The 27,513-nt window shown below is 38.8% G+C and overlaps 1 protein-coding gene and 1 long non-coding RNA gene across 4 annotated transcripts in view; one reads left to right on the top strand and one right to left on the bottom strand.

Annotated features, from left to right (window-relative positions):
* The window catches only part of LOC105474655 (WD repeat domain 64), a 160,096-nt gene extending 151,365 nt beyond the window's left edge, over positions 1–8,731 (top strand). For 2 of the 3 annotated variants that reach the window (XM_071073600.1, XM_071073593.1), the window contains 3 exons: positions 54–134; positions 1,091–1,204; positions 6,266–8,160. In XM_071073600.1, coding sequence (XP_070929701.1) covers positions 54–134; positions 1,091–1,204; positions 6,266–6,349 — 279 coding nt within the window. In that variant the 3' untranslated portion in view covers positions 6,350–8,160. Of the gene's footprint in view, positions 1–53; positions 135–1,090; positions 1,205–6,265 lie in introns of all 3 variants that reach the window. The other variant, XM_071073603.1, reaches the window with a different exon arrangement.
* The window catches only part of LOC105474654 (uncharacterized), a 189,756-nt gene that overhangs the window by 134,159 nt on the left and 28,084 nt on the right, over positions 1–27,513 (bottom strand). The window lies entirely within an intron of this gene.

The following is a 27,513-nucleotide window of genomic DNA, read 5'->3' as shown; positions in this document are numbered from 1 at the left end:
ACCAGTGATAGGATGTGCCCCTTTCATTAAACATTCATCCCTTTGTTTTGCAGATTCGAAGATATCCCTTGGAAGGTTTTGTGACTGAAAACAGAGAGGCAGGGATTGTTTTTGGCTCTCTGCCTATATACAGGGTGAGTTGGAGTTTCTAGGAGTAGAGGGGTCACAGAACAGTAGGGAATCTGCCATCTCATTCCTGGGCTACCAAGCAAGGTTGGAGAAAATCATACAGTCAAGTGGACCGTTGCCTCTAAAAATGTATCATGTGCAGTCCCAGAAAAGTCTTGGGCTGTGTGTGTCAATGACCGGGTCCCTTATCTCTGCCATACCACATGGTGATTATTTTGAACGTTACTCTGGTGGCTCATCAACTACAGGGTAAAATCCAAATGCCTTTGCTTGGCTTATACAACCTCCAGGATCCACCCTCTTTTTTCACCACCTTCTCCTCATACTCTGCCTATATTCCAACCATATGAAATTACTTTCCATGCCTTAACCATCACTGGTCTCTCCCACACCTCTGAAACTGTGCCTGTGCTGCCCCCCTGCCCAGGATTCATTCATTTCTTGTTTCCCTCCAAATCCCTACTCATCCTTTAAGTCTCTATCCCAGGTAACCTTGGTTAGACAACTAGTTAATTAACCCAAGAAATAATAAGCCAGAGAGCAAATATTTCAAATTAACTTACATCTTAAATGTTACCTTTCCTAAGAACATGTTGTGATAGGTATCACACATAAGCTAACAGATGATGCTAAAGGCTGAACTATCAAGATTTAATAGTGAATTTCTAAAGGGTAGACTGAATGCAGTGTCTCACATCTGTAACCCCGGAATGTTGGGAGGCAGAGGCAAGGAGATTGCTTGAGCCCAGAAATTCGAGACCAGCCTGGGCAACGTAATGGGACCCTGTCTCTATTTTAAAAATAAAAAATAAAATAAAGGTTTAATATTGAGCAACTGGGAAGAAGGGGGCTGTGTATTTTGAAGCAGCTGAGCCTTCTCATTCCTCATCCCAATTCCTGAAATCATATTACAGAAGTCATCACTTTGAGTGTGTCTCACTGACTAATTTATGGCTTCCAGATATCAAGCCCCACTAGTCTGAGATTTCTTCCACTGATTGGTGTAGAAGCCCAAAAGGACTCTTCAGATGGCATTACAGGAAAGAAGAAGGGAGGTCATGTTCAACATGAAAAAGTAAGTTAGTACTAATTCCACAGTTAACTCCAATTTCAGTGTATCCTATTTCTGGTTTTTTTTTTTTTTTTAATATGTCTCTGCTTTCAGAAACATTCTGAACCTAAAATCATTTCAGTTCATAATTTTTTTTTTTGAGGCGGAGTTTCACTCTTGTTGCCCAGGCTGGAGTGCAGTGGCACGAACTCAGCTCACCGCAACCTCCGCCTCCCAGGTTCAAGCGATTCTTCTGCCTCAGCCTCCCAAGTAGCTGGGATTACAGGCATGTGCCACTGTGTCCGGCTAATTTTGTATTTTTTTTAGTAGAGACGGGGTTTTTCCATGTTGGTCAGGCTGGTCTCGAACTCCTGACCTCAGGTGATCCACCCACCTCAGCCTCCCAAAGTGTTGCGATTACAGGCGTGAGGCACTGATCCCAGCCTCAGTTCATACTTTTTATGAATATTCCAGATGTGTGTGTTTTAGCTCAGTGAGATGAAAATCATGAATTTTCTGGACATAGAGAGAGAGAAAAATCAAATAAGATCAATAAGCCTCAGCTAATGAAGCTTATCTAGAGCTTTATGACTGAAATTCACCGAGCTGTTCTAGAAACCAGGAGATTTGACATGACATAGAGGAGGGCTGTGTAAGCATCCCTGCGTCTTAATTTGGTTGCACCTACAGAGTAAAGCCATGACATTGATCAGTTTCTGTCTGAGCTGCAAGAATTTCTCTGAAGTATTAATAAAAATAACGAACATGCAGTGCTTTATAGTTTGCAGTGATTTCATAAATGATTTATTTGATTTTCACAGTAAGTACAAAGAAAATATTATACTCTCTTAGAGCTGGGAAAAAATGGAGTCTAAAGTAAGGTCAAGTGCCTTACCAAAGATCACATACAAATGAAGTGATAAGCTGAGATCCACTTTTGACTCCAAATTCCATGCTCATTCAATTAAACCATGATAGCCTACACTGCTATCACTATATAACCTATCACTCTTCTACTAGTTCTAGAAGCTTTCAGGGGCCTAACTTAACCCGTGGCCATTTATCCAGTCTTTAAAATAGATCAAACATTAGGAGGAAGATATAGCACATTGTAATTTCTTATAAGTCTCCTTTCTATGAAGTCAGATTAAAATTAAAAAGGAGTTGGCCTTTATTGATTGTGCCTAATTCAGTAATAGATAAATACTGATAACAACAACAATGATATTCAAAGCTGCTTTGTTTAATATTGAAAATTTGCCATAATATTGTTAGCTTGTGCACTTAAGGAGAATATGAATAATTTCTGTTAATCAACTCTGACAATTATTTGAGTAAGAATTTTTGGTATTAGAAGAGTTTTCTGGTAAAAAAAAAATATCATTTACTTTTAATCGTTTTATGTAACTGATGAAACACAGTTGTATAAATAATCCAAAACCTTGTCTAGAGACGTGGAAATGAAAAAAAAAAATCCAAAACTAAAAGGTAATAAAGAAAGTATTTGTATTTTTTTCCTGCACGACTCTGTGAATATATGCATTATGTTTTATAATTCATGTATTTTATGCCTATTTGCACTCTTAAATTTTATCTCATCTGATGTTATATAATTTACATTCTTTAAGTAAATACTAAGTGACAGAAAGAAGATGGCTAAATATGTCTTAGGTACTGGGGGAAAACAATATGGAATTAAAAATTATTCACAGTTAATCTACATGAAGACTAATCTACACTCCAATAACCAGAGTTTGACTCTACTATAATCAATTTTATTAGAGATAACAAAGAATGATAAATTATCCAAACATAAAGACATTTTTAAGATGTCTAATAACCTGATGTTTTGACAGATCCTTTATTTTCTCTTAATCACTCTGACAGATTGTTGATCACGCCGGAAAGACAAAAGGAATAGATGTCTGCCTTTGGTTATAGAAAATAGATGCCTTAATTTGCTTACATTGAAAAATCCTCACATAAAACTCTCTTCAGGTTTACTAAAGGAAATAGTCAAGTCCGGGCGTCAAAATTGGTTTCCAATATAAAATTAAGACCCTGTTAAAAATTGTGCACTTAGTAAGATGACAAAATCTGGAAACTGGGATGGATTGAAGCACCACTATGCTACCTGTCTATAATTTTAGAACTCCAAAGAGCCTAAATGGAAAAATAAGGGATGAAATAAAACCAATAGTTAGACACCAAATGCCTATTTTCATAAAAACACTTCCAAAATTGTGGGCATAAAACGACCCCAGAAATTTAGGCGGAGAAATTTCACTTCAATGAAACAAATATTTATGGAACACCTTAAAATATTCATCATGTCCCCTGCACTGTTCCGAGCACCAGGAATCCATTTATAGATTAAGGAACTTAAAGTACAGTTGGAAGAAAGTCCTTTGAGTAAAAGGTTCAATAACAGATATCTTAGTCTCTTTTGACTTATTATTTTTAAATATAGAAATGCTAATTCTGAATGTGAACTTCTTTAAATCATGTATACATCTCTTTAGAATTAAACAACACATTATAAAATATTAATCATGGTACAACAAAAGATAAATCAGAACATGAGTTTATATTTCCTTTTCCGTCTAAATGTAGGAAGAGAAGGGAAGAAAGTGAACTTTGGAAAGTGTAACCCATTTTCAAAATTGTGGAAACATGTCCAATCATGCAAAAATGGCTAAGTGAAAGATGGTATATGTGATAACATACTCCATAGTTTTTCCAAAGTATTTAATGACAAGCCAGGCACAATGGCTCATGCCTGTAATCCCAGCACTTTGGGAGGCTGAGGCAGTTGGATTGATTGAATCCAGGAGTTTGAGATCACTCTCGGAAACATAGTGAGACCTTGTCTCTCCAGAAAAAGAAATACAAAAATTAGCCAGGTGTGGTGGTGTGCACCTGTAGTCCCAGCTACTTGGGAGGCTGAGGTGAGAAGATCACTTGAGCCTGGAAAGTGACCGTTGCAGTGAGCCAAGATCGTGCCAAAGCATTTCAGCCTGGGTGACAGAACAAAACTCTGTCTCAAAAAAAAAAAAAAAAAAAAAGTATTTAATAACAGATAAATTCTCAAAATTTTATTTTAGGTGAAAAGAATATATAAACCGTAACTCAGTAATATTTCTAACGATAACAGCAAACCTTTGTTTTCAAATCAATGTTGCCCAGTATGATACTGTGCACTTGCTATGCCCTCTTTCATTTCATCTTTGCAATAACACTTTGAGATAGTTGCAATGATCATCCTCCTGTTACAATTAAGAAAACTGAAACACAGAGGATAAGTGATTCCTCTGAGATTCCAAAAGAAGCAAGTCATAGAGCTGGGATAAACTCAGTCACTTAACTTCAGAGCCTGGACACTTAAATGCAATGCAGTATAATTCAGAGATGGGTGAGCTGCTAGGTCTCTCCTGGTCAGAATAACCTTATGAGAATTAACAATTAATGAACATTAGAGAGCCCCACCCTTCCCATCTTTTTCAGTCTCCTCACTGATTTAATTTTTTTCACAACTCTGATCACTACATGACATTATATCATATAAAAATTCATTTTTTCCAAAAGTATGTTTCATACAGCTTCATTGTTCCCCTAAAAAGTCATTTTTATTGCCTTTATCCCACTAGAATGTAAGATCCACGAAGGCAGAAACTTTGCCTGACTTACTCTCTGCTGCAGTGCCAATGTCTAGAACATAAGAGACACTGCAGAAACATTTGCTGAATGAAATAGTGGATTAGGGTTTTTTTTTTTAGACGCAGTCTCGCTCTGTCGCCCAGGCTGGAGTGCAGTGGCGCGATCTCGGCTCACTGCAAGCTCTGCCTCCCGGGTTCACGCCATTCTCCTGCCTCAGCCTCCCGAGTAGCTGGGACTACAGGCGTGAATTAGCTTTCAAAACAAGTAGAAAAAGAAAAAGAGAAAATAAAAGAAAGATCTGTGCAGCCTGAGAAGTTCCCTCTGCTGGGGTTTAGCAGGTTGATCAGGGAGCTAAGCCTCCTACCTTGTCTGTGGGAGAAAGAGGAGTAGTCATGTGACCTGTTAATGTTCAAGCTTAAAGGATCCTACTGTAAGTGTTTGTGTGCTGGTCCCATCAGCCCCCGTCATGTGGTCCTGGCAGTCCTGTTTGGCCTGCAGGAAGTGCCTGTTGTTTCATCTCAGAATGGCTGCCTCTAGGATGCTTGAGTTGCTGTTTATTAACCTGGGCCCTGTAAGTGGTTGAATATTGACCTTAGGAGCTCACTCTTCTCCCTTTCCTTATAACTCTCTACGTCTCCTCTTCCCTTTTTCTTCTTTCTTTCTTCTTCCCCATCATAGACCATAAAATCAAATTAACATGTATTAGGAATATTGGTTGAACATTACTGATATGAATTTTTAAACCAAATTAGTTTAAATTTTATACCTATTTCTTCCAAAAATAATCAATGCAAAACAAACTTTTATTAGCTGGATGCGGTGACACATGCCTGTGGTCCCAGTTACTTGGGAGGTTAAGATGGGAGGACTGCTTGAGCCCAGGGGTTGAGGCTGCAGTGAGCTGTGATGGTGCCACTGCACTCCAGCCTGGGTGACAGAGCAAGACCCTGTCTCAGAACAAAGTAGAACACAACAAAAACCAACCTTTTAGTCCTCATTTGTGTGACTGATAATTACTTGATTTTATTTTCCTACGAGCCAATGGACTCTGATGTTATTAATCTACAATATTAATTATTAATTGTGCTTGCTTCGGCAGGACATACACAATATTAATTATTAATTAACCAAGTCTTGTTTTGTTGTGACCCAACCCCTTCCACACTGCAGCTGCGTCCCAGAATGGTTAACTGTCCAGTTAAGTAGCTCTTCAGCTTCGGCTTGTCCACCGCATCCTTCAGGAGCCCCACCTCCTACTTTTAACACACTTTCATCCTGAAGTCCCCTAGGATTGTTAAGTAAATAACTATTCATTTTTTTCTAGGAGGATTAAAATCTCTATGTAAATAAGCAATACGACTTGGCTCTGGAAAACTGTGTTTGTCGGTACAATGCCAGTTACTAACTGACATGCTCTTTATTTCACAGGTATCACGAAGAAGAAGTTTGAAAAAAAATTTAGTTCCACAAATAAATCTGGCTTCTTCCTTCTTCCCAGCTATACCCAAGTAAGAAGAAAAAATCAGAAATGGCTGCTGCACATAAAATGGCAACGTTTGGATGATACCTTCTCTTTATTTCAGGATGAGAGGGAGAAACCAGCAGACACTATCTGCTGTCATTTCTGGTGTCATTCACCAGTCATTTCTGGTGTCAGGCCATCCTACTGATGGGGAAGATTCTTTAGGGAGTTCTGGTGACCTGAATACCAAGCAAGGAGCAAGCAGCCAGAAGTTTAGGCAGTGTTTCTCATTTACTATCAGCAGACTGACACATAAGAAAACAAATGAAATCAACCGCATTGGTAGGTCTAAAATCATATGCTTATCAATGTTTAGCTTTCCACTTCCTCCCACCGGTCACCTTACTCCAGAGCCAGAATGACTGTCAGGACATGTGCAGTAAGACGCACTTTCAGGTCATGCTATGTGTTGTGCCAAGAGAATGATTATTAAAAAGAAAAATACGCCAGTCAGATCTCTAGATGTTTGTCTTCTTCAAACATTATCTTCAAACATCATTTAGAGAAATATTATCTGGAAGAAAATGTCCTAAGTTTATTCACACGTAGTCCAGACATGACTCCAGATAAATATAAAAGGCGGCAAAGAAAGGAAGAAAAATGGGTCAAGAAATAGAGAAAGCATAGTAACATGGTAGATTTAACCTTAAATATATCAATAATTATGAAACCTTTAATACGTTAAGTATGCAAATTTAAAAGGTTGCCAGAATGGATTAAAACACAAAATCCCAACTAAATGTTGTTTATAATAAACACATTTAACATACAAGGACACCAAAATCTTAAAAGAATGAAAAAAGATAGATGATGCAAAATCTAACCTAAGAAAATCAATATAGTCATATTAATATTAAAATACACTTTAAGAAAATAAAGTAAACAAGAGTCTTTATAACAGTTTTATTAATAATAACTCAAAATTGGAAAAGGACTAGCTTCCACAACAGAAGAATGACTAAACAAACTATGGTAGGGTAGGACAACGGAATCCTCAGCAATTAAAAGGAATAAAATGCTAATGCATGCATTAACATAGACCAATCTCAAGAATATGTTAAGTCAAAAGAACTTTTCAGAAAGAATACATGTTGTATGATTCCATGTTTATAAAATTCTACAACAGGGAAGACTAATATTCAGTTTAAAAAATTAAAACAATGCTGGCCTCTGGGAGAGAGGGCAAATGTCACAGACAGATTTAGAGATTTAGAAGGGGTACGAAAGAACTTTCTGGGTTGAATGGTAATGTTCTTCATTTTAATAATGTTTGGGTTATACAGCTAGGTGTGCATTTCAAAATTTATTGAATGATATTTCCGCATTTCATTGTATGTGAATTTTTTCAAAAAATTAAGAGCTGTAAACTAATATTCTCATTGATATGCATGCTAATAGGATTACTAGTGTCTTCAACTTACTTTGAAATGAATCAAAAAAATAAGATGAACTAATGGATAGAGGGATGGGCTGATAGATGGATATGTGTTAGAGCATATCTAAAACCACATTAATTATGGAATCTAGGTGATGGGAATATAGGTATTCATTATGGAATTCTCTGTTTTCATTTTTTCCATATTAAAAGAGAGGAGGGGAAAAAGTCTAATGAAGAAATCAATATAACATTTTAGAGAAAACTTTGAGGAATTCTATCTAAATGCAAAGGTATATTTATGTTCATGGCTTTGAGGATTCAATATTGTAAAGATGTAAGTTCTTTCTATACTAGTCATGTATTGGTGCATAACAATCAAAAAAATTGAGTGGCTTGAAACAGCAATCATTTATTTGCTCATAACTCTGTGGGTTAGCAATTTGGGTTGGCCCCACCTGGGCATTTCTTCTGGTCTCATCTGGTGCCACTCACACAACTGCAGTGAGTGTCTAAATGGTCTAAGATGGCCTCCTTGTGTTCGATGCTGACTGCTGACTGGACTTCTCTTTCTGTGTGATCTCTCCTCTCCAAAGAGCCAAGGGGCCAGATTACAGTGCTCGCACCTGTAATTCCAGAACTTGGGGAGGCTGTAGTGGAAGGATCACTCGAGCTCAGAAGTTTGAGACCAGCCTAGGCAACATAGCAAAACTCTGTCTCTACAGTAAATACACAAATTACCCTGGTGTTGTGGCACAGGCCTATAGTTCCAGCTGCTGGAGATGCTGAGGTGGGAGGATCACTTGGGCCTGGGGTGTCAAGGCTGCAGTGAGCTGAGATTGCACCACTGCATACCAGCCTGAGTGAGTCAGCGAAACCCTGTCTCAAACACAAAACAAAAACACAAAGAGGCGAGACCACAGTTCTTCACATAATGATCTGATGGTTTCAAGAAGGTAAAAACAGAAGCAACAATATCTCTTGAACCACTGAGTACAAAAGAAAGATAGGTTAATTGAATTATATTACAGTTTAAAATTCCTGTTTACCAAAGAGAGACTATTAAGAAAGAAAAAAGGCAAGCTGTAGAATGGCAGAGATTTTTGTTACGTGTAACAAAGAAAGGACTTATATCTAAAATATATAAAGAACTCCAACAAATCAATAAGAAAAATCAAGGCAATCCACTAGGATAGGCAAAAAAAAACCAAAAAACAAAAAACAAAAAACATGAACTGACACTTCAGAGAAGAGGCTATACAAATAGCCAATACATGTATTAAAAAGTGCTCAACTTTCTTAACAATAATCAAGGTAATGCTAATCAGAACCATATTAGATTAAATAATCAACGAAAAACAAAAACAAACTCCTGGGACTAATAATCAATTATACCCAAGGTTGTAGGATACAAGATTAATACGCAAAAGTCAATTGCTTCCCTATTTACCAGCAATGAACACGTGGAATTGAAATTAAAAACACGATACTTAGGCAAAAACCTAACAAAATATGTAGAAGAACTATATGAGGAAAACCCCAAAACTCTGATGAAAGAAATCAAGTAACTAAATAAAGGAGAAATAGTCCATGTTCATGGGTAAGAAGATTCAATATCATCAAGATGTCAGTTTTTCCCAACTTGATCTAAAAATTCAATGCAATCCCAACCAAAACTCCAGAAAATTACTCTAGGGATATTGAGAAACTGGTTCTAAAGCTAATATGGAGAAGGAAAAGACACAGAATAGAAAACACAATATTGAAGAAGAAGAAAGAAGTTGGGGGACTGATATCAAGACTTAGTATAAAGCTATCATGATCAAGACAGTGTGGTACTGGCAACAGACTTAAGAAATAGATCAGGCCGGGCACGGTGGCTCACGCCTGTAATCCCAGCATTTTGAGAGGCCGAGGCCAAGACGGGCGGATCACGAGGTCAGGAGATCGAGACCATCCTGGCTAACATGGTAAAACCCCATCTCTACTAAAAACACAAAAATTAGCCGGGCACGGTGGCGGGCACCTGTAGTCCCAGCTACACAGGAGGCTGAGGCAGGAGAATGGCGTGAACCCGGGAGGCAGAGCTTGCAGTGAGTGGAGATCGCGCCACTGCACTCCAGCCTGGGGGACAGAGACTCCGTCTCAAAAAAAAAAAAAAAAGAAATAGATCAATGGGACAGAATAGAGAGCCCAGAACCAGACCCACATAAATACAGTCAACTGATCTTTGACAAAGAAGCAAAGATAACACAATGGAGAAAAAGATAGACTTCCACACATAGTGCTGGAACAACTGGACATCCACGCGCAAAAAATGAATTCAGATGCAACCTTACATCCTTCCCAAAAATTAGCTCAAAATGGATTATAAGCCTAATTGTAAGATGTAAAACTGTAAAACTCCTAGAAGGTAACAGGAGAAATTTTAAATTTCCTTCAATTTGATAATGATGTTTTAGATACAACACCAAAGACACAATCTATGAAATAAGGAATTGATAAACCGTACCTCATAAATAGATTCTTTTTTTTTTTTTTTGGAGACAGAGTCTTGCTGTGTCGCCTGGCTGGAGTGCAATAGCACCATCTCGGCTCACTGCAACCTCCACTTCCTGGATTCAAGCAATTCTTGTGCCTCAGCCTCCTAAGTAGCTGGGACTATAGACGTATGCCACCACACCCTGCTACTTCTTTGCATTTTAGTAGAGACAGGGTTTCGCCACGTTGCCCAGGCTGGTCTCAAACTCCTGAGCTCAGGCAATCTGTCTGCCTTGGCCTCCCAAAGTGCTAGGATTATAGGCATAAGCCACCATGCCTGGCTTTGTAAACTGCACTTCATTAAGATTAAAATTATCTGCTCTGTAAGAGACACTGTCAAGAGAACGAAAAGACAAGACAAAGACTGGGAGAAAATATTTGCAAAAGACACTTCTGATAAAGAACTGTTATGTAATATACAAGAAGAACTATTAAAACTCCACAGTGCCAGTCATGGTGGCTTAGGCCTGTAATCCCAGCACTTTGGGAGGCCAACATGGATGGATCACTTAAGGCCAGGAGTTTGAGACCAGCCTGGCCAACATGGTGACCCTATCTCTACTAAAAATACAAAAATTACCAGTTATGGTGACACATGCCTGTAGTCCCAGCTACTCGGCAGGCTGAGGCAGGAGAACTACTTGAATCTGGAAGACACAGGCTGCAGTGACAGTGAGCCAAGATTGCACTGCTGCACTCCAGCTTGGGTAACCAAGCAAGACTCTGTCTCAAAATAAATACATATAAATAATATAATTCTACAGTGTGCTTGGCATGGTGGCTCACACCTGTAATCTCAGCACTTTGGGAGGCCAAGGTGGGCAGCTCACCTGAGGTCAAGTGTTCAAATCTAGCCTGGTCAACATGGTGAAACCCCATCTCTCCTAAAAATACAAAAATTAGCCAGGCATGGTGGTGCATCCCTGTAGTCTCAGCTACTTGGGAGGCTGAGGCAGGAGAATCACTTGAACCTGGGAGGCGGAGGTTGCAGTGGCAGTGAGCTGAGATCGCACTACTGCATTCCAGCCTGGGTGACAGAGTTAGACTCCATCTCAAAACAGACAAACAAAAAACCCAACAGTAAGAAAACAAACAACTCAATTTTAAAATGAGCCAAAGACTTTAACAGACATCTCATCAAGGAAGATATACGGTTGGCAAACGAGCAAATGAAAAGATGCTCAACATCGTATGTCATCAATGAAATAATAATTAAAACAATGAGATAGCATTATACATGTATTGGAAGGACCAAAATCCAGAACACTGATACCACCAAATGCTAGTGGGGATGTAAAGCAACAAGAACTCTGATTCATTGCTGCCGGGAACGCAAAATGGTACAACCACTTTGGAAGACGATTTGGCAGTTTTTTAGAAAACTAAACATACTCTCACCACATGATACAGCAATTACACTTCTTGTTATTTACCCAAAAGAGCTGAAAACTTATGCCCACACAAAAACCTGCATGTTGATGTTTATAGCAGCTTTATCCATAACTGCCATAATTTGGAAGCAACGAAAATGTCCTTCAGTAGGTGAACAGATAAACCAGTACAACCAGACAATGAAATATTATTCTCCACTAAAAATAAATGAACTATCAAGCCATAAAAAGATAGGAGGAAATGTAAATGCATATAAGTAAGTGAAAGAAGCCACTCTGAAAAGGCTGCACGCTGTATGATTCCAACTATCTGGCATTCTGGAAAAGGCAAAAGTATGGAAACAGTCAAAAGATCAAGGGTAGCCAGAAGTCAGGGAGTGAGGGAGTGACGAACAGCTGAAGCACAGATTGTTAGGGCAGTGAAACTACTCTGCATCATGCTACAATGGTGAATACAAATATTTCATACATGTCCAAATTCAGAATGTACAACACCAAGTGTGAACCTCAACATAGAGACTATGGACTTTGGATAATAAAGACGTGTCAGTGTAGGTTCATCACTTGGAACAAATGTATCACTCTGGTAGAAGATGCTGATATTGGGAAAGGCTACGCACTAAAATTGTTCTAAAAAATAAAGTCTGTTAAAAAAAATAACTACACACACACACACACACACACACACACACACACACACACACTACCACTACAAAACCCTCAGAATTATTTAAAAGGACAAACAATACCAAATGTCAGCAAGGATGTGCAACAACAGCAATTCTTGTGTACTTCTGGCGGACCTGTAAATTGGTTGAGTCATTTTGGGAAACAATTTGATATTATCTACTAACATTGTCAAACAAACATTCTGCGACTCAGCAGTTCCACTCCTAGGTGTATATCTAACAGAAATATGTGCACATGTATACCAAGAGACATGTAAGAGAATGTTTCTAGCTACATTATTCACAACAGCTCAGAACTGGAAACAATCTCAATGTCCACCAGCTGTGGAATGGCTAAACAACTCTTGGTATATTCATATTACAGAATACAATAAAAATGAATAAATTAATTATGCATAAAAATGGGTAAATCTCAAAAATACCGTGTTGAACAGAACGCAGACACAAATTAACCCAAGCTAAAGGATTCCACTTAAATTTTTTAAAAAATAGAAAACTAAACTAAAGTGTTTAGGAATAAATAATTATGCATTGTGAAAGAAAGAAAAGGAAAGAAAAGAGAAGGAAGGAAGGAAGAAAAGAAAAGAGAGAGAAGATGGGGGGAGAGAGGGAGGGGGAGAGAGAAAGAAAGAGAGAGAGAAAGGAAGGAATGAAGGTAAGGAATGAAGGGAGGGAAGGAAGGAAGGAAGGAAGGAAGGAAGGAAGGAAGGAAGGAAGGAAGGAAGGAAGGAAGGAAGGAAGGAAGGAAGGAAGGAGAGAGATGGACGAAACCACAAGGAAGTGGTTTCCATAAGAACTGGGATAAGGCCAGGCGCAGTGGCTCACGCCTGTAATCCCAGCACCTTGGGAGGCTGAGGTGCGTGGATCACCCGTCAGGAGTTCGAGACCAGCCTGGCCAATGTGGTGAAACCCCATCTCTACTAAAAACACAAAAATTAGCCAGACATGGTGTCAGGTGCCTGTAATCCCAGGCTGAGGCAGGAGAATCACTTGAACCTGGGAGGCGGAGGTTGCAGTGAGCCGAGATTGCACCATTGCACTCCAGCCTGGGCGACAAGAGTGAAATGCTGTCTCAAAAAATAATAATAATAATAATAAATAAGAATTGGGATAGTGGTTTTCTTTTCAGCAGAAGGAAAGTGTAGTTATTGGGAGGTGGTATGGTAGATTTGTACTGTGTCAACTTAGCTTAGCTGTAACTAACTACTTTATCCAGAATTTTCTTCCATGTAATTCTAAGTTAGCATAGGCTACCTGAACCTGGGTATAACACAGAAGGCAGAAGTGAAACAGCAGCTGTATGTTTTTGTGCACAAAAGGCAGGTGCAAAGTACTACTGCATTTAGTGGATGTTGTCCCCGATTTCCTGAATCACCTGGGAATGAGGCAATCCCTGCTCTTACAACTACCCCAGACCTTCTTCTCTAGCTTTTCCAACTTCTGGGCCAGATTGCCTGCCCTGATTTCAGAGCCAGCATAAGACCCAGAAGCAACAGCTGTATATAAACTGTTCACCAAGCCACCACGATTGTGTAAGGTGAAACTCTCTTAAGAAATCCCACATTCTGTAGCAGCCCTCACTGTTTCCTCTGATGGAAACTGACTGATAAACAAGGGGCATGGAAGAGGCCTCCTGGCCACGGGGAACATTCTATTTCTTGACTTGCTGATGGCTACAGTGATGTTCCCTTGGTGATGATAAATTAAGCTTTGCATCTATGTTTTGTTCCAATTATCTGTAGCTATGCTATATTTACCAATGAAAGTTTTAAAAAAAACCCTCAAAACTACATGTTACAGCATTAAAAATAGAACGAAACGGCTCTCATGACCTGATGTTTAGAATTACTGCATGTTGTACCTTTAAAAAAATAGACTAGTTTCTCTTATTAATTTTGTGTTTTATTTCTAAATAATGAGCTACAAGAGAAGGATGAAGGCTGCCAAAGAGTGACTTGGTGATGTCCTAAACTGGACTGGTTTGGGGCCAGGCAAAAAATGTCATGTGACATTTCATTCCTCTTGGCATTTGAGTGGTACTTAGTACACAGTCGTGAAGATTAAATGAGTTAATAAATAAAAAAATGCTCGGTGCCCTACCCATAGGAAGCACTAGTCACGTGCTTGCCATTATCATTATTCTTAACGTTGTTGTTAGTATTATGTCCTCTTGCATCAATAGATAAGAAAAACATAAGAATTGTATAGATTCTGCATATCAACTAAGGCAATGATCCTCAAATAGCTGAACACTGCAATCACGAGGGGAAATTTCACAAAATCACATTTCCTGTGTGTTGGCGGGGAGGGGGTGAGGGGATGCACAGAATAATTTCTCCCAAATATGTCCACATCTAATCCCCAGAATATGTGCATGTGTTACCTTACATGGAAGAGGGGGCTTTGCAGATGTGGTTAAATTAAGGATTTTGAGGTGGGGAGATTATCCTGGATGAGTCAGGTGAGCCCAAGGCAATCCCAAAAGTGTAAGAAGGAGGAGAGAGAGTTAAAGTCAAATAGAGATTTGGTGACGGAAGGAAGGGTTGGAGTGAGGTGCTTTGAAGCTAGAAGAAACCACACAGGAATGTAGGCTTCCTCTAAAGCTGGAAAAGCAAGAAAACAGATTCTCCCTGGGGCCTCCAGCAGGAACACGGTCTGGCCCACACCTTGCATTTACCCCCGAGACACTTATTTCAGACTTCTGGCCTCAAGAATTCTAGGATAATAAGTTCATGTTGTGTTAAGCCATTAAGATTGTGTTAATTTTTAATAGCAGCAGGAAAAAACTAATGGGGGCCAGGGATTAGAGTTACATTTCAATCTCAGGGATGAGGTGTAGGCATCGTTTTTTTGTTACTGTTTTAATCTCTCCAGGTGAGGGCTCCTCACTTACCGCCAGGGTTAAGAAGTACTGAACTAGGAGCGTGAAGGAGAGGGTAAAATATTTTGAGACCAAAGGAGGTGCATATCATCACTGGGTAGCTCTGTGTAACACAGAAATTCAAGATTACAGAATAAGGGATTTTTTTTTAATACTGGGGCGAAATAAGGAAGAAATATTAACTAGACCCTGAGTGCTTGAGCAGAGTGGCCAAGAGTCTCCTAATTCCCAGTGAAGATTAAGTAACTTATCTGCTGTCCCACAGCTTGTGAGTTGGAACAGGCTGGACAATGAACCTCGGCTATACACCATGTGTTATTTAATCTATTTATATGTTCGAGTGCTTTGCTTTGTTCTTTTGTTTGTTTTTAGTGAAACTACATTATAAACCTTTTGAAAGCAGGGAAATTGTATACTTTTAGAAATCTGATGAAACTGAGTTACTGAATTAAATCTAGCAGAAGATTCAATGTTGGCCATAAAACCCCGGCTATCTTTATTCTATAATATCCTGAAACCCCATCTGCTATTTAATTCAGCCCAATTTTGAGGCCAAGCCCACCCACCTGTCAGTGTGTGGCCTCAACATTTGGTGCCATGTCTTATTATATGTTAGGATGACATAATTAGATTTAGTCTACCAGATTTAACTCCCACCAAGCTGGAAACAGTTCATAATAATTACCAATGTGATAATAATCACCAATGATAATTTTTACATGAGACCAAAAAACTCTAAAATATATAGGACAAAGCATGTACTTTCAATATAAGCCACGTATCAGAAAAGATAGTTACATACTTCGGCCAGCAGATCTGGTATAAAACAAGAACATTTTCCCCCAGGGCACTTCTCCACTTCCTTTAGATCTCTGTTCAAATGTCACTTTATAAGAGAATCCTTATGTGACCATCTCTATTTGAAATGGCACCTTCCACACCTGCCTCTCCACATGCACCCATAAGCTTTCAGTCCTTCTTACTTGCCCTTTATAGTACTTAGCACCAGTTCATAACGTGGTTTGCTTATTTTTCTTATTATCTGTTACTCCTGCCTAGAAGACAAGCTCTCTGAGAGTAGGAACTCTGGTTAGATCATGCGCTATGTCCCCAAGGTCTAGAACAGTGCCTACACAGAGTAGGCACCTGTAAGTATCAGCAGAATGGCAGCTTGATATATATGATTTAGCGGGAACATCACCAGGCTTGGAATTAGGACATCACCGTTCATTGTCCAGCCTGTTCTGACTCACAAGCTGTGTGACAGCAGAGAACTTACTTAATCGTCTTGATCCTCAGTTTTCTTATCTGGAAATAGGAGTGTCACCTGCCCTGTTTACCTCAGTGTCTTAAAAATCACAAAGTGATGTGCTGATCTCATGTGTTTTTTTTCTTGTACGTGGCATGGTGTGGCTGCTCATTTAGAGCTGTCCTGTCTCATGACTTTTATCCTACAACCATTGCATTACAGTTGAAGAAACGGGAAATGAAATTATTTGTGTGTCACTAGTTAGCCCATTGACACTGTATTTTTGTGGTGAGTAAAGGCAGTGGAGAGGGAAGAACAGAGAGACTATTGGAGTTACTAATGACCGCCTTTTTTTTTTTTTTTTTTTTTTTGAGACGGAGTTTTACTCTTTTTGCCTAGGCTGGAGTGCAAATGGCATGATCTTGGCTCACTGCAACCTCTGCCTCCCAGGTCCAAGTGATTCTCCTGCCTCAGCCTCCCGAGTAGCTGGGATTACAGGCACCTACCGCCATGCCCAGCTAATTTTTTGTATTTTCAGTGGAGACGGGGTTTCACCACATTGGCCAGGCTGGTCTTGAACTCCTGACCTCAGGTGATCCACCCGCCTCGGCCACCCAAAGCACTGGGATTACAGGCATGACCCACCACACCCGGTCGACAGTCTTTTAATTCAGCAACACATCCACCACCTGTAATGAGGGCTATAGAGCTCCCAGCCTCTTCAGTTCCCCTGCCTATTCCCTCTTGCCTAGGCTAAGAAGAAACTGAATATGCCTACCAGTCACCTCTTCAAAAGCTCTGCATCAGCAGCCAAATTGATTACCAAGTGTTAACAACACATAGAAAAAAGTACAATATTGGGTCTTTGGAGTTTGATGCCTGTGCTGAGCTCCATATTATGGAGAACATCCTAACCCATTATCTTCTCAATGGCTTTTGCTTTCTTTCAGCGAGTTATACATTATTCCAGTGACATAAGGACGAAAACAAAGCTATAATTTTGTACAGCATACAGGAGGCTATTTCTTATGTTACTCTTCTATGTAGCTTTCTATTATAACTTAATTTTTCCCATTTCATTCCTTAATAGGACAATTCAACATATGGGAAAGGCAATTCAGTGTGGTTTGTCTCTTGAATTATATTATTCTGTTTGAAAGCTGAATACTTGGATTATCTTATTTTGGTAACTTATTGAACTGCATTTACTAAATTTTACTTCAGCTTTGTTGAACCTAAATGGAAGGACATTGTAATGAACAGCCAAACAGAACCTGCTGTTGTACTTAATACAAGGATACAATGCTGATTACATCATCCCTAGATCACTCAGAGTCTTTTTAAAAATTATTATTATTATTTTTGAAACAAGGTCTCACTTTGTTGCCCAGCCTGGGGTGCAGTGGCACCATCCACAGCTCACTGCAGCCTGCTGGGCTCAAGCAATCCTTCTGCCTCAGCTCCCAAGCCTGGGACTAAGGGGATGGGCTAGCATGACAGGGTAATTTTTTTATTTTGTAAAAGCAGAATCTCACTATGTTGCTGAGGGTGGTCTCAAACGCCTGTCATCAAGCGATCCTGCTGCCTTGGTCTCCCAAAGTGCTGGGATTACAGACATGAGCCACCACAACTGGACAACTCAGAGTCTTCACAAAAACTCAAAAATCCTCCCTTAGGTCTCAGGGTTAAGAAATGTTGTGCTTTGTCTAGAGAACTAATCTGCTTTGATCTTATGGACACCATAATTACTATAACTGGATGTTGTTTCCTCTTTTCTCTGAAAACTTAGAAAATGCAGATCCAAATTTATATCTTCCCCTCAGCAACGCTTTTAGAACATGATTATGTTTTATATTCTTGCACAGATATTCCTCTGGCCCAGATTACACAAGTAATTTATTATATTCTTTTGTATTACATGCATTTTTGTAAATTAACATAGTTTTTTGGGGATAAGGTTTATATGGATGGATGATTACATACATATATATATATACACACACACACATTGTAATAGACTTTATTTCTCAGAGCAGTTTTAGGTTCACAGCAAAATAGAGCAGAGAAAGTACAGAGATTTTTCCATTTACTCCTACCCCTACACATGCATAGCCCCCATTATCATAAACAATCCCCCACCAGAGTGTACATTTGTTATAACTAATGAACTTGTGTTGACACATTATTATCAACCAGAGTCCACAGCATACATTAGGGTTCACTCTTGGTGTTGTACATTCTATGGGTTTGCACGAATGTATGAGAACATGTATCCACCATTATAGTGTTATACAGAGTAGTTTAACTGCCCTAAACATTATCTGGATATTTATTTATTTATTTATTTATTTATTTATTTATTTATTTGTGTATTTATTTATTTATTGTAGAGACAAGGTCTCACTATGTTGCCCCCAGTCTGGTCTTGAACTCTTGGCCTCAAGCAATCCTGCTGCCTCTGCATCCAAAAGTGCTGGGATTACAGATGCCAGACACTACACCAAAACCCACAAATTTTTTCCAAATTTTATTCCAAGTTTCCAGTTTCTTTTCATGAATGATTGTGTCTGAATAAGCTTCCTTTCATGAATGATTGTGTCAGCTTCTCTCAAAGCTGACCCATTTTTATAAAGTACAACCAAAATAAAACAAAGTCTACTTGCAAATCCAAATTTCAGTGGCCGGACTGGGTCTGGTGGTTCACACCTATAATCCTAGCACTTTGAGAGGCCAAGGCGGGCGGATAACTTGAGGTCAGGGGTTCCAGACCAGTCTGACCAACATGGTGAAACCCCATCTCCACTAAAAATACAAAAATATCCAGGTGTGATGGCAAACATAACCCTGTAATCCCAGCTACTCGGAAGGCTGGGACACGAGAATCGCCTGAACCCGGGAAGCAGAGGTTGCAGTGAGCCGAGATCGCGCCATTGCACTCCAGCCTGGGCGACAGAGTGAGACTCTGTCTCAAAACAAACAAACAAACAAACAAACAAACAAACAAAACAGATTGCAGTGGCAAGTGTTTACTTGCCACTGAAGAAGTAATAAGAAGTCTCTTTACAAAATGAGACTAATAAAACCTCAAGAGTTTTAAAAAACAAACTCAGACCTTTCAACATAAATAAGCATACAGAGTAAACGGATGAGATTTCAAAACCTTTTCTTTTTTTCATTCCTAAAACCATGATAAGCAAAAAAAAAAAAAAAAAAAAAAAAAAAAAAAAAAAAAAGTTGGGGAATGAATAACATTTGTCATAATATCATGAATTATTTTTTGTTAATACAATCCCCCTGAATTATTTTGAAAGATAGATTACTAATAAAGGAGAATGTGTTATTACTAAGTCACTTAAGAGGGCTACAATAAATATGCAACCATTAGAAAATACCCCAAAATAAATATTTTATTATGTTTATAGGAGTAAGTTTCCTTTAGATTTATTTGCTACTACATAAGAATTTTCTGGAGTTTGGGCTGCTATGTTGAAAACCTAACCATACAATTAATTTACTCTTTAAAAATATAGGAAGGGTTATGAAACGTCTAAATTGTTCTCAATTAAAATGTCAAAATTGTCTGTTGATTGGTACTGAAGAGGGAGAAAGTTAATCTGCTTTCAGACACTTAAAATATCAAGGTCTCACCCCTTTCCAATTCCTTCCCCTACCCCATCGACTTCAAAGAGTACCATATCTTTCTAGATTCTAGAACATCAGTATAGAATACCATTGTGAATTCCAAGTATCATTTTCTTTCACCCTCCTTTAAAGACACTCCATTTCCCCCACACACCATGACTTATACCAAAATCAACTCATTTATTCCTCTTACTCCTCTACCCCTCCCCATACCTCATCTCTGGCCAAAGGAGTACTTTAAATTTTGCTCCTGGGTTAATTGTCATGGATCAACATTCTGACCTTCAATTCTTTACTATTTCACCTCTATATTATCTTAGCTGCTTTGGAACTTAGTAAATTTATTTTCCTAAGTGTATTAATCGGGGTTCTCCTGAGAAACAGCACCCCAAAGGTGTATACCTAGAAAGAGATTTATTATGACAGATTGGTTCATGCAATTAAATTATGGAAGCTGAGAATCTGCATCTGTAAGCTGGAGACCCAGGAAAGCTACTGGTGTAGTTCCCATCCAGCCTTGAAGGCCTGAGATCAGTAGGGGCAACGGTATAAGTTCCACTTAGAGTCCAAAGGTCCATGAGCTAGGAGTGTTGATGTCCCAGTTTAAGCACAGAGGGAATTGCCCTTCTTCTGCATTTTTGTTCTAAATCAGCCCTCAAAGGATTGAAAAATGTCAATTCACATTGGTGTGGGTGATCTTTACTTAGTCTACTGATTCAAATGCTAATTTCTAAAGAAAACTCCCTCACAGATATACCTAGAAATAATGTTTTCCTAGTTATCTGGGTATCCCTTAGCCCAGTCAAGTTGACATATTAAAATTAACCATCGCACTGAGTACTGAAAACTAATGAACACTCTGCTAAATGAATGCATCTCTAGAAGATCTTTGAGTTCATTTTGATGAATAGTAAAGAAATGAAATTAATAACGCCAAAATCAATGGTATTAGCGTGAATACTACAGACTTAATTCCATTTGCCCTTTATTGAATCACAGGGATTATGATAATCACTCCAATATTACGCTACTACTTATAAATCATTGCTTTTCCATGGTGTCACTTTTTAAATAGCTCATTTCCTCTTAAGAAATTTTTTTTCTGTTTCGTACACTATGCCTGGTACACAGTAGGCACTTGATAATATTTGTCGTTTGACTTTAATTTCATGATTACTATAACTAATTCTATTCCAATATGCCAGATGCTCTTCCTATTAGCACTCATTAGCAAAACTGAATCATGAATGACTCCAGTATAATAAGTAAATTGTATATAAATCACGAAAGAAAAAAACAGACATTGCATTTAGGATAAAATAAATGCACTGACATTTTTCTTTTCTCTGAGGTTTTACTTTCCAAAATTATAAACTACAAATTTGCCTAAATTTCTAAAAATTGGGTCACTAAAAATGTAGACATAAATTAACATGGTTCTTTTGGTGTTGCCATATCCAATATCTCAACAGGATTTTACCTAGATAAAATCTGAACCAGTGATTCCATTGGCTGCATTAGAACCAGCTGAGAATTGGGTTTTTAAAAAACACAATACATATTTTCTGGCCCAGTCCCCTAAAAATGCTAATTCAGCTGTGTCTGGTGTGGTGCTAATGCATCTTTATTATTTTAAAGATATCAAGGGGATTATGATGTGCAGACAGCTTTAGGTGGTTAGGACTAACTTAGATTATTACATAACATGTGATCAAATTCTAAATGAGTCAACATGCAGACATTCTAAAAAACCACCACCACGTTTTTTCTTCATTTGATTACCCACTATGTTAATGTAATGCTTTGCTCACTCTAGGAGCTTAATCAATGCTTATTGATGGATTGACTATAGGGAGAAATACCCGCTTAATTATATCTTATCCAACTCAGTTTTATTCCATAAAAGACTAAGAAAGGCAGGCATGGTGGCTCACGCCTGTAATCCCAGCACTATGGGAGGCTGAGGTGAATGGATTACCTGAGGTCAGGAGTTTGAGATCAGCCTGACCAACATGGTGAAACCCTGTCTCCACTAAAAATACAAAAATTAGCCGGGTGTCATGGCAGGCACCTATAATCCCAGCTACTCAGGGGGCTGAGACAGGAGAACCGCTTGAACCCAGGAAGAGGAGGTTGCAGTGAGCCAAGATCATGCCATTGCACTCCAGCCTGGGCAACAAGAGTGAAACTCCATCTCAAACAAAAAAAAGAAAGAAAGAAAGAAAGAAAAAACAAAGGCTAAAAAAAATCCCTGTAATAGTCATACTTTTGTTTGAGAAATGGGGTTGTAAAGAAATACAAATCTTGAAGGCTACTCCTAGGCCTAAGAGCTTTCTGACTTAACAGAGTGATGCCACACAGACTGAGTCAAATCTACTGGGGATAGTTATAACATGAATCCAGGGTTGAGAGGAGAAAAGGCAGGTGTCATGGACAGCAAAGCTGGAGTGAAGGCTTCTGCAATGCTTTTACTCCATTTATTAGTAAAATCATGATAAGCCAAAAACAAAACAAAACAAAACAAAACGACAATGGAACTTGGGGAATGAATCGCATTTGTCCTAACCTTAGGTTTCTGTGGTCAGCATGCTTGAGCACTGGGACTGAACTGATGGACCTTTCTGGTGGGCTTTGGTATGGAGTCATTGTGGTCAAAGCTAAGCTTATTTAATTTTTGTCATTGGGATGAGATCTTGAGACCAACTTCTGTCAATAACTGCACAATGTTCCTCAGTGACATACTTAAATATTCAACAAAAGTGGCCCATATTTTCATCTCAGGAATTCAGGTTATCCTCATAGATCACAGAAAACTGAGCTGTGAAGGACAGTTTTATTATTGTGCTTCCGGATTTGTTCCACAACGATTCCACTGATTCTGTAAAGACCTACCTGCAGTATTAGTCACTTATCCAATAAACATTCACTGAACTACTTTAGGCCAGAAACTATGCTAAAATGGAAGAAACCATTATAAACATGGAACATGAGCTTTTTTGTGGCTAATCAACCACAGAAGGTGAAGATGTGTAAATAAATCATCAAAATGCATGAAGTAATAAAGGAGGAATCTGAAAGTATTATATTATTGCCTCGTACACAGCAATCAACTTTGGGGGCTGGGGGAGGGTGCTGAGCAAGGCAATGGGAAGGGAGCTAGTGTGTTGGGAATGTGGTGTCTTGAGACACACACTGAGATGTACTTTCAAATGAAGTCTGGAACTGCAGATATATTTAGCGAGTTGAGACTGTGGCAAGGGCAAGACTTCATAGAGAAAATAAATGGAACAGAATGAGAAAAAGAGAAGTGGGGAAAGTGAAAGGGCAGAAAACTCTAAGAAATTTCTGACATGCAAGGAGAAGATGAAACAACAAGAGGTAGTGAAAAAGTGTGGGGATGAGTGGGGACAAGACAGGTGCCGGGCAAAAAGAGAACCAGAGAGACAACAACTCACAGGAATGAGGAAAGAGCGGGTTTCAAGAAGGAAGGAATGGTTAACACTGTTGATTTTCCAAGGTCAAATATGTAAGAGCAGAAAGCTGTCCTTTAAGTTCCGAGAACTAAGGAGTGGAGTGTCCGTGGAGGCAGAAGTAAGCTGCAGGGACCCAGGAGGACAACAGAAGGTGAGCAAGCAGAGACGTCGACTCCTCCAAGCTGCTCTACCATAAAGAGAAAGAAAGAAACGGGACTGCAAGAGTGATGGGCACAGAAGATGCAGAGAGTGGGTTCTTTCTTGCTTGCTTTGGTTTTGGAACAGGCGGAGAGGTGGCAGCCATCCTGTATCTCATGGAAAGAATTGTGGAACAGAGGTTCCCAGAAAGTCCGTGCAGAGTGGAGATGCCGACTACCATGAAGTACTGAAAGAGGAAGCATCAGATAGTAGAGAGAACAGAGCTGGAAGGACCTGGCTTCAAATCCTGAGTGGCTCCATTGCTAGCTGTGTGACAGAGCACGTAACTCAGCCTTTGCAAGAGTCAGGTTCCCTGTGGATATCCTCAGAACAAAATCTGCCTCCTATGTTTATGGGAAGATTAAATAAATTAAGGTACATACAGTGCCTGCTGTGGTACCAGCCAGTTAGAGATGTTTCTCTCCTTTTTCTTTCACCCTAAGCAAAAATCTTTTTTTTTTTTTTTTGAGGCGGAGTCTGGCTCTCTTGCCCAGGCTGGAGCGCAGTGGCCAGATCTCAGCTCAGTGCAAGCTCTGCCTCCTGGGTTCACGCCATTCTCCTGCCTCAGCCTCCCGAGTAGCTGGGACTACAGGCGCCCGCCACCTCACCCGGCTAGTTTTTTGTATTTTTTAGTAGAGACGGGGTTTCACTGTGTTAGCCAGGATGGTCTCGATCTCCTGACCTCGTGATCCGCCCGTCTCGGCCTCCCAAAGTGCTGGGATTACAGGCTTGAGCCACCGCGCCTGGCCGCAAAAATCTTAAAATATCTAATAGGAGCATGTATTTACTTACCGTGAAATAAATATGTATATGGTGATTGAAATTTACATAGGCACCAAACCAATAAATTTGTTCTAACCAATAATTTTAGATTTGAAAGGTAATAATGAAAACCATACGTGTTATATTCAGAAAACTACATGAAACAATAAAAACATATGTAATAGGTAACTGTAAATTTGATGAACAAATAATGCAACTATAACTTCTACGTGACATATTAGTACACAGATAAATATGTACTACGTGACATATTAGTACACAGATAAATCGTTTTGTGAAAGATGATGTGTTAATACTTAATCTTGATCAAGGAAGTATATTAGGCTCTACTTAAACTGACAGGAAATATTCCTTGCTGTTATATTCTGGTCTCTGGTTGGCAGATTATTAGTGTTCAAGGAGAAGAGCTGTAGAGGTGGTCCCATGTGGACTATGGTTTTATTGCACGATCTGTGAAGTGAGTTTCAAGCCAAAGGCTCTATGCCATGGCAGTCCTTGAGGTCTGAATTTGGACCTCACTCGACCTCCCTGACCATAAAAGAAAAGCTGATGATGGACATCTCATGGATAATTCAGAATGTGCTCTTTGTCAGCAAAAACATCACCTGTTGAAATGACTATTCAGACTCCCTGTCAGGATACAGTCAAGACAAGAGGGCCTCAGTCACAATGCATGTGAACGGTGTCTGCAGTGAGCACAGTCCTCATCAATCAAATAAATGGATGTTCCTATTTATAAAGCTGTGCAGTATTATTCCAGCCTGTTAGTCTTCCAGTATCAATCATGTCATTCCTGAATCCAGACATTCAACCCTACCTATATGTTAAGAAAATAATCTTCCATAGTGGCATTTGAGGGGTTCCTCCACTAGACTCCTACCTGAAAAATTATCCCTGAATAGCACCCTCCTGGATCATCCAGTGAAAACATTGTTTCTGAATGCCTAAGTGTTGAAACTGATATATGCCTTGACATAGAACCTTCGTCCCTGTCCTGTGAACACATACAGAAGGATTAGTTTGTCAGACTATCCGATACTGCAAAAGGCTGAAAAGAAAGTATAAAGCACAGTAAAGTTAGGTGAGAGAATGGAGTGGGAAAGTAAGTGGTGTGTGTGTGTGTGTGTGTGTGTGTGTGTGTGTGTGTGTGTGTAAAGAGCTGAAAAAGAAAACACAGAAAGAACAGAGCAGAAAATTTTAAAAGCTCTTGGGAGCAATGGTAAGGAAGGAAAAGCTTCGAATTCAGGTCAGATTACAATTAGCCAAGTTATCCTGGTAAGTAGGGTACAGAGAATCTGATATTCCATACACTATTTTTATTTGACACTGAAAAATATATATTATGTTTTATAATGGATACACTTTCTGAATTATGTTATAGGTTAACACCGAAGACATGTTTCATCTACTAAACATATAACTGCTGGATAGTTGGGGGAAAATGGCTAGAAGTTTGCTAGGTAGCAGTAGAAAATCTAGGTGGGATTCAAAATATCTCAGGAATAACACATGATACAAATATTGCCTACTTAATTGTGAAACAGACTGCATTTGTATGGCTTGTGTTTTTGTACAGGATGGCTGTAGTTATTTTGGTAAACAGATACTCATACATTGTGTACACATGTGCTTTTGAGCCCTCTCTTTTCATTATTCTAGAAGTACCTTAAAGAAAGGAACCATGTCTAGTGTTTTCTTTATACCTCCTTTAACTATCAGTAGTATTATACTGTGGATGCCCCAAAATGTTAACTTACCTATTTATGAGTTGCTTACATTTATATTTTTCTTAGAGACATCAGTTTTTTCCTCAATGTATAAATAACTAGGTAAGGAATGGGATGGGACATTAATTTTCTCAACAAATATTGTGTAAAAAACTAGAAATACACAGGAAAAAAAAACAACAAAAAAGATGAACTCTGCCCTCAGGTACTTAATGCCTGAGAAAGGAAACAAAGAATCAGACATAGACAACCACATGCTACAGGTGCGATGATGGAAGTCAGTACAAGCACCATGTGGGCATTGGAAACGTTCCAGTTCTAACAAATCTATGCCTCTTCTTGCCAGTCACAGGCATCGTCTGCATAGGATTCAGAAAGAAAGATTTGTCTTAAGCTGAATGAAAGCAAATCTGCACTTTTTGTAGGAAACTCACATGACATTAAAGACAGGAAAACAAAAACAACGCATACAGGGTCTACAAGATTTAGAAATACAGATCGGTAGAGATGAAAGGGATCAACTAAAAGGATTCATGTTTATATAACCAGTCCCAGTCCCCATTTTTCTATTATTAAATAATAGATGATTGCATGTGGTATCTAAGTCAGAATAAACTTGAATTTACAGCTATACCATCTGTACTACTTACTATTTCTATTACGGCAACTTCTTTGAAGAAGGCATTTGATTTTAAAAGGAATGGCATATCTACTTTTAGAATTTTTTTTTTTCTACAAAAAAAGGCCATAGACTGGAAGAAAGCACAGAGGCACAGGTGGCTAAATAAAATTTTTCAATGAATAGAAATGAGCTAAAAGGCTCTAACATTTCCTTAAAATGTCTTATGATGTCAGAACAAATTGAACAAATAAGTTTATGTATTGCTCATGCATGCACATAATTTATTTGTGGTATAATGACTCAGATGCAGTGTTTGGCTAGTCAATTCCACTTCTGCATTTCTGTTCATTGCCTGGAAATATTATTGTTCTGCCATACTGACTTAATTATTCGTAGACAAAAAGCGATACATATTTGGAAGAAGGCAAAAACGAAAGATTTTTACAATGTGAAACAAACGATCTTGATATTAGGTGCATCTTATAGATAGCTGGCCATGTATGGGGAAAATTATATGCTGAAGCAAGAGTTAAAATAAAGGGGTTTATTAATTTTACTACTTTATGTTCTTGTGAAGATAAGA

This window comes from Macaca nemestrina, chromosome 1, assembly GCF_043159975.1.
Source record: "Macaca nemestrina isolate mMacNem1 chromosome 1, mMacNem.hap1, whole genome shotgun sequence".
NCBI lineage: Eukaryota > Metazoa > Chordata > Mammalia > Primates > Cercopithecidae > Macaca > Macaca nemestrina.
Note: the sequence above shows the minus strand (reverse complement) of the source record. Positions and strands in the feature narration are given on the sequence as shown.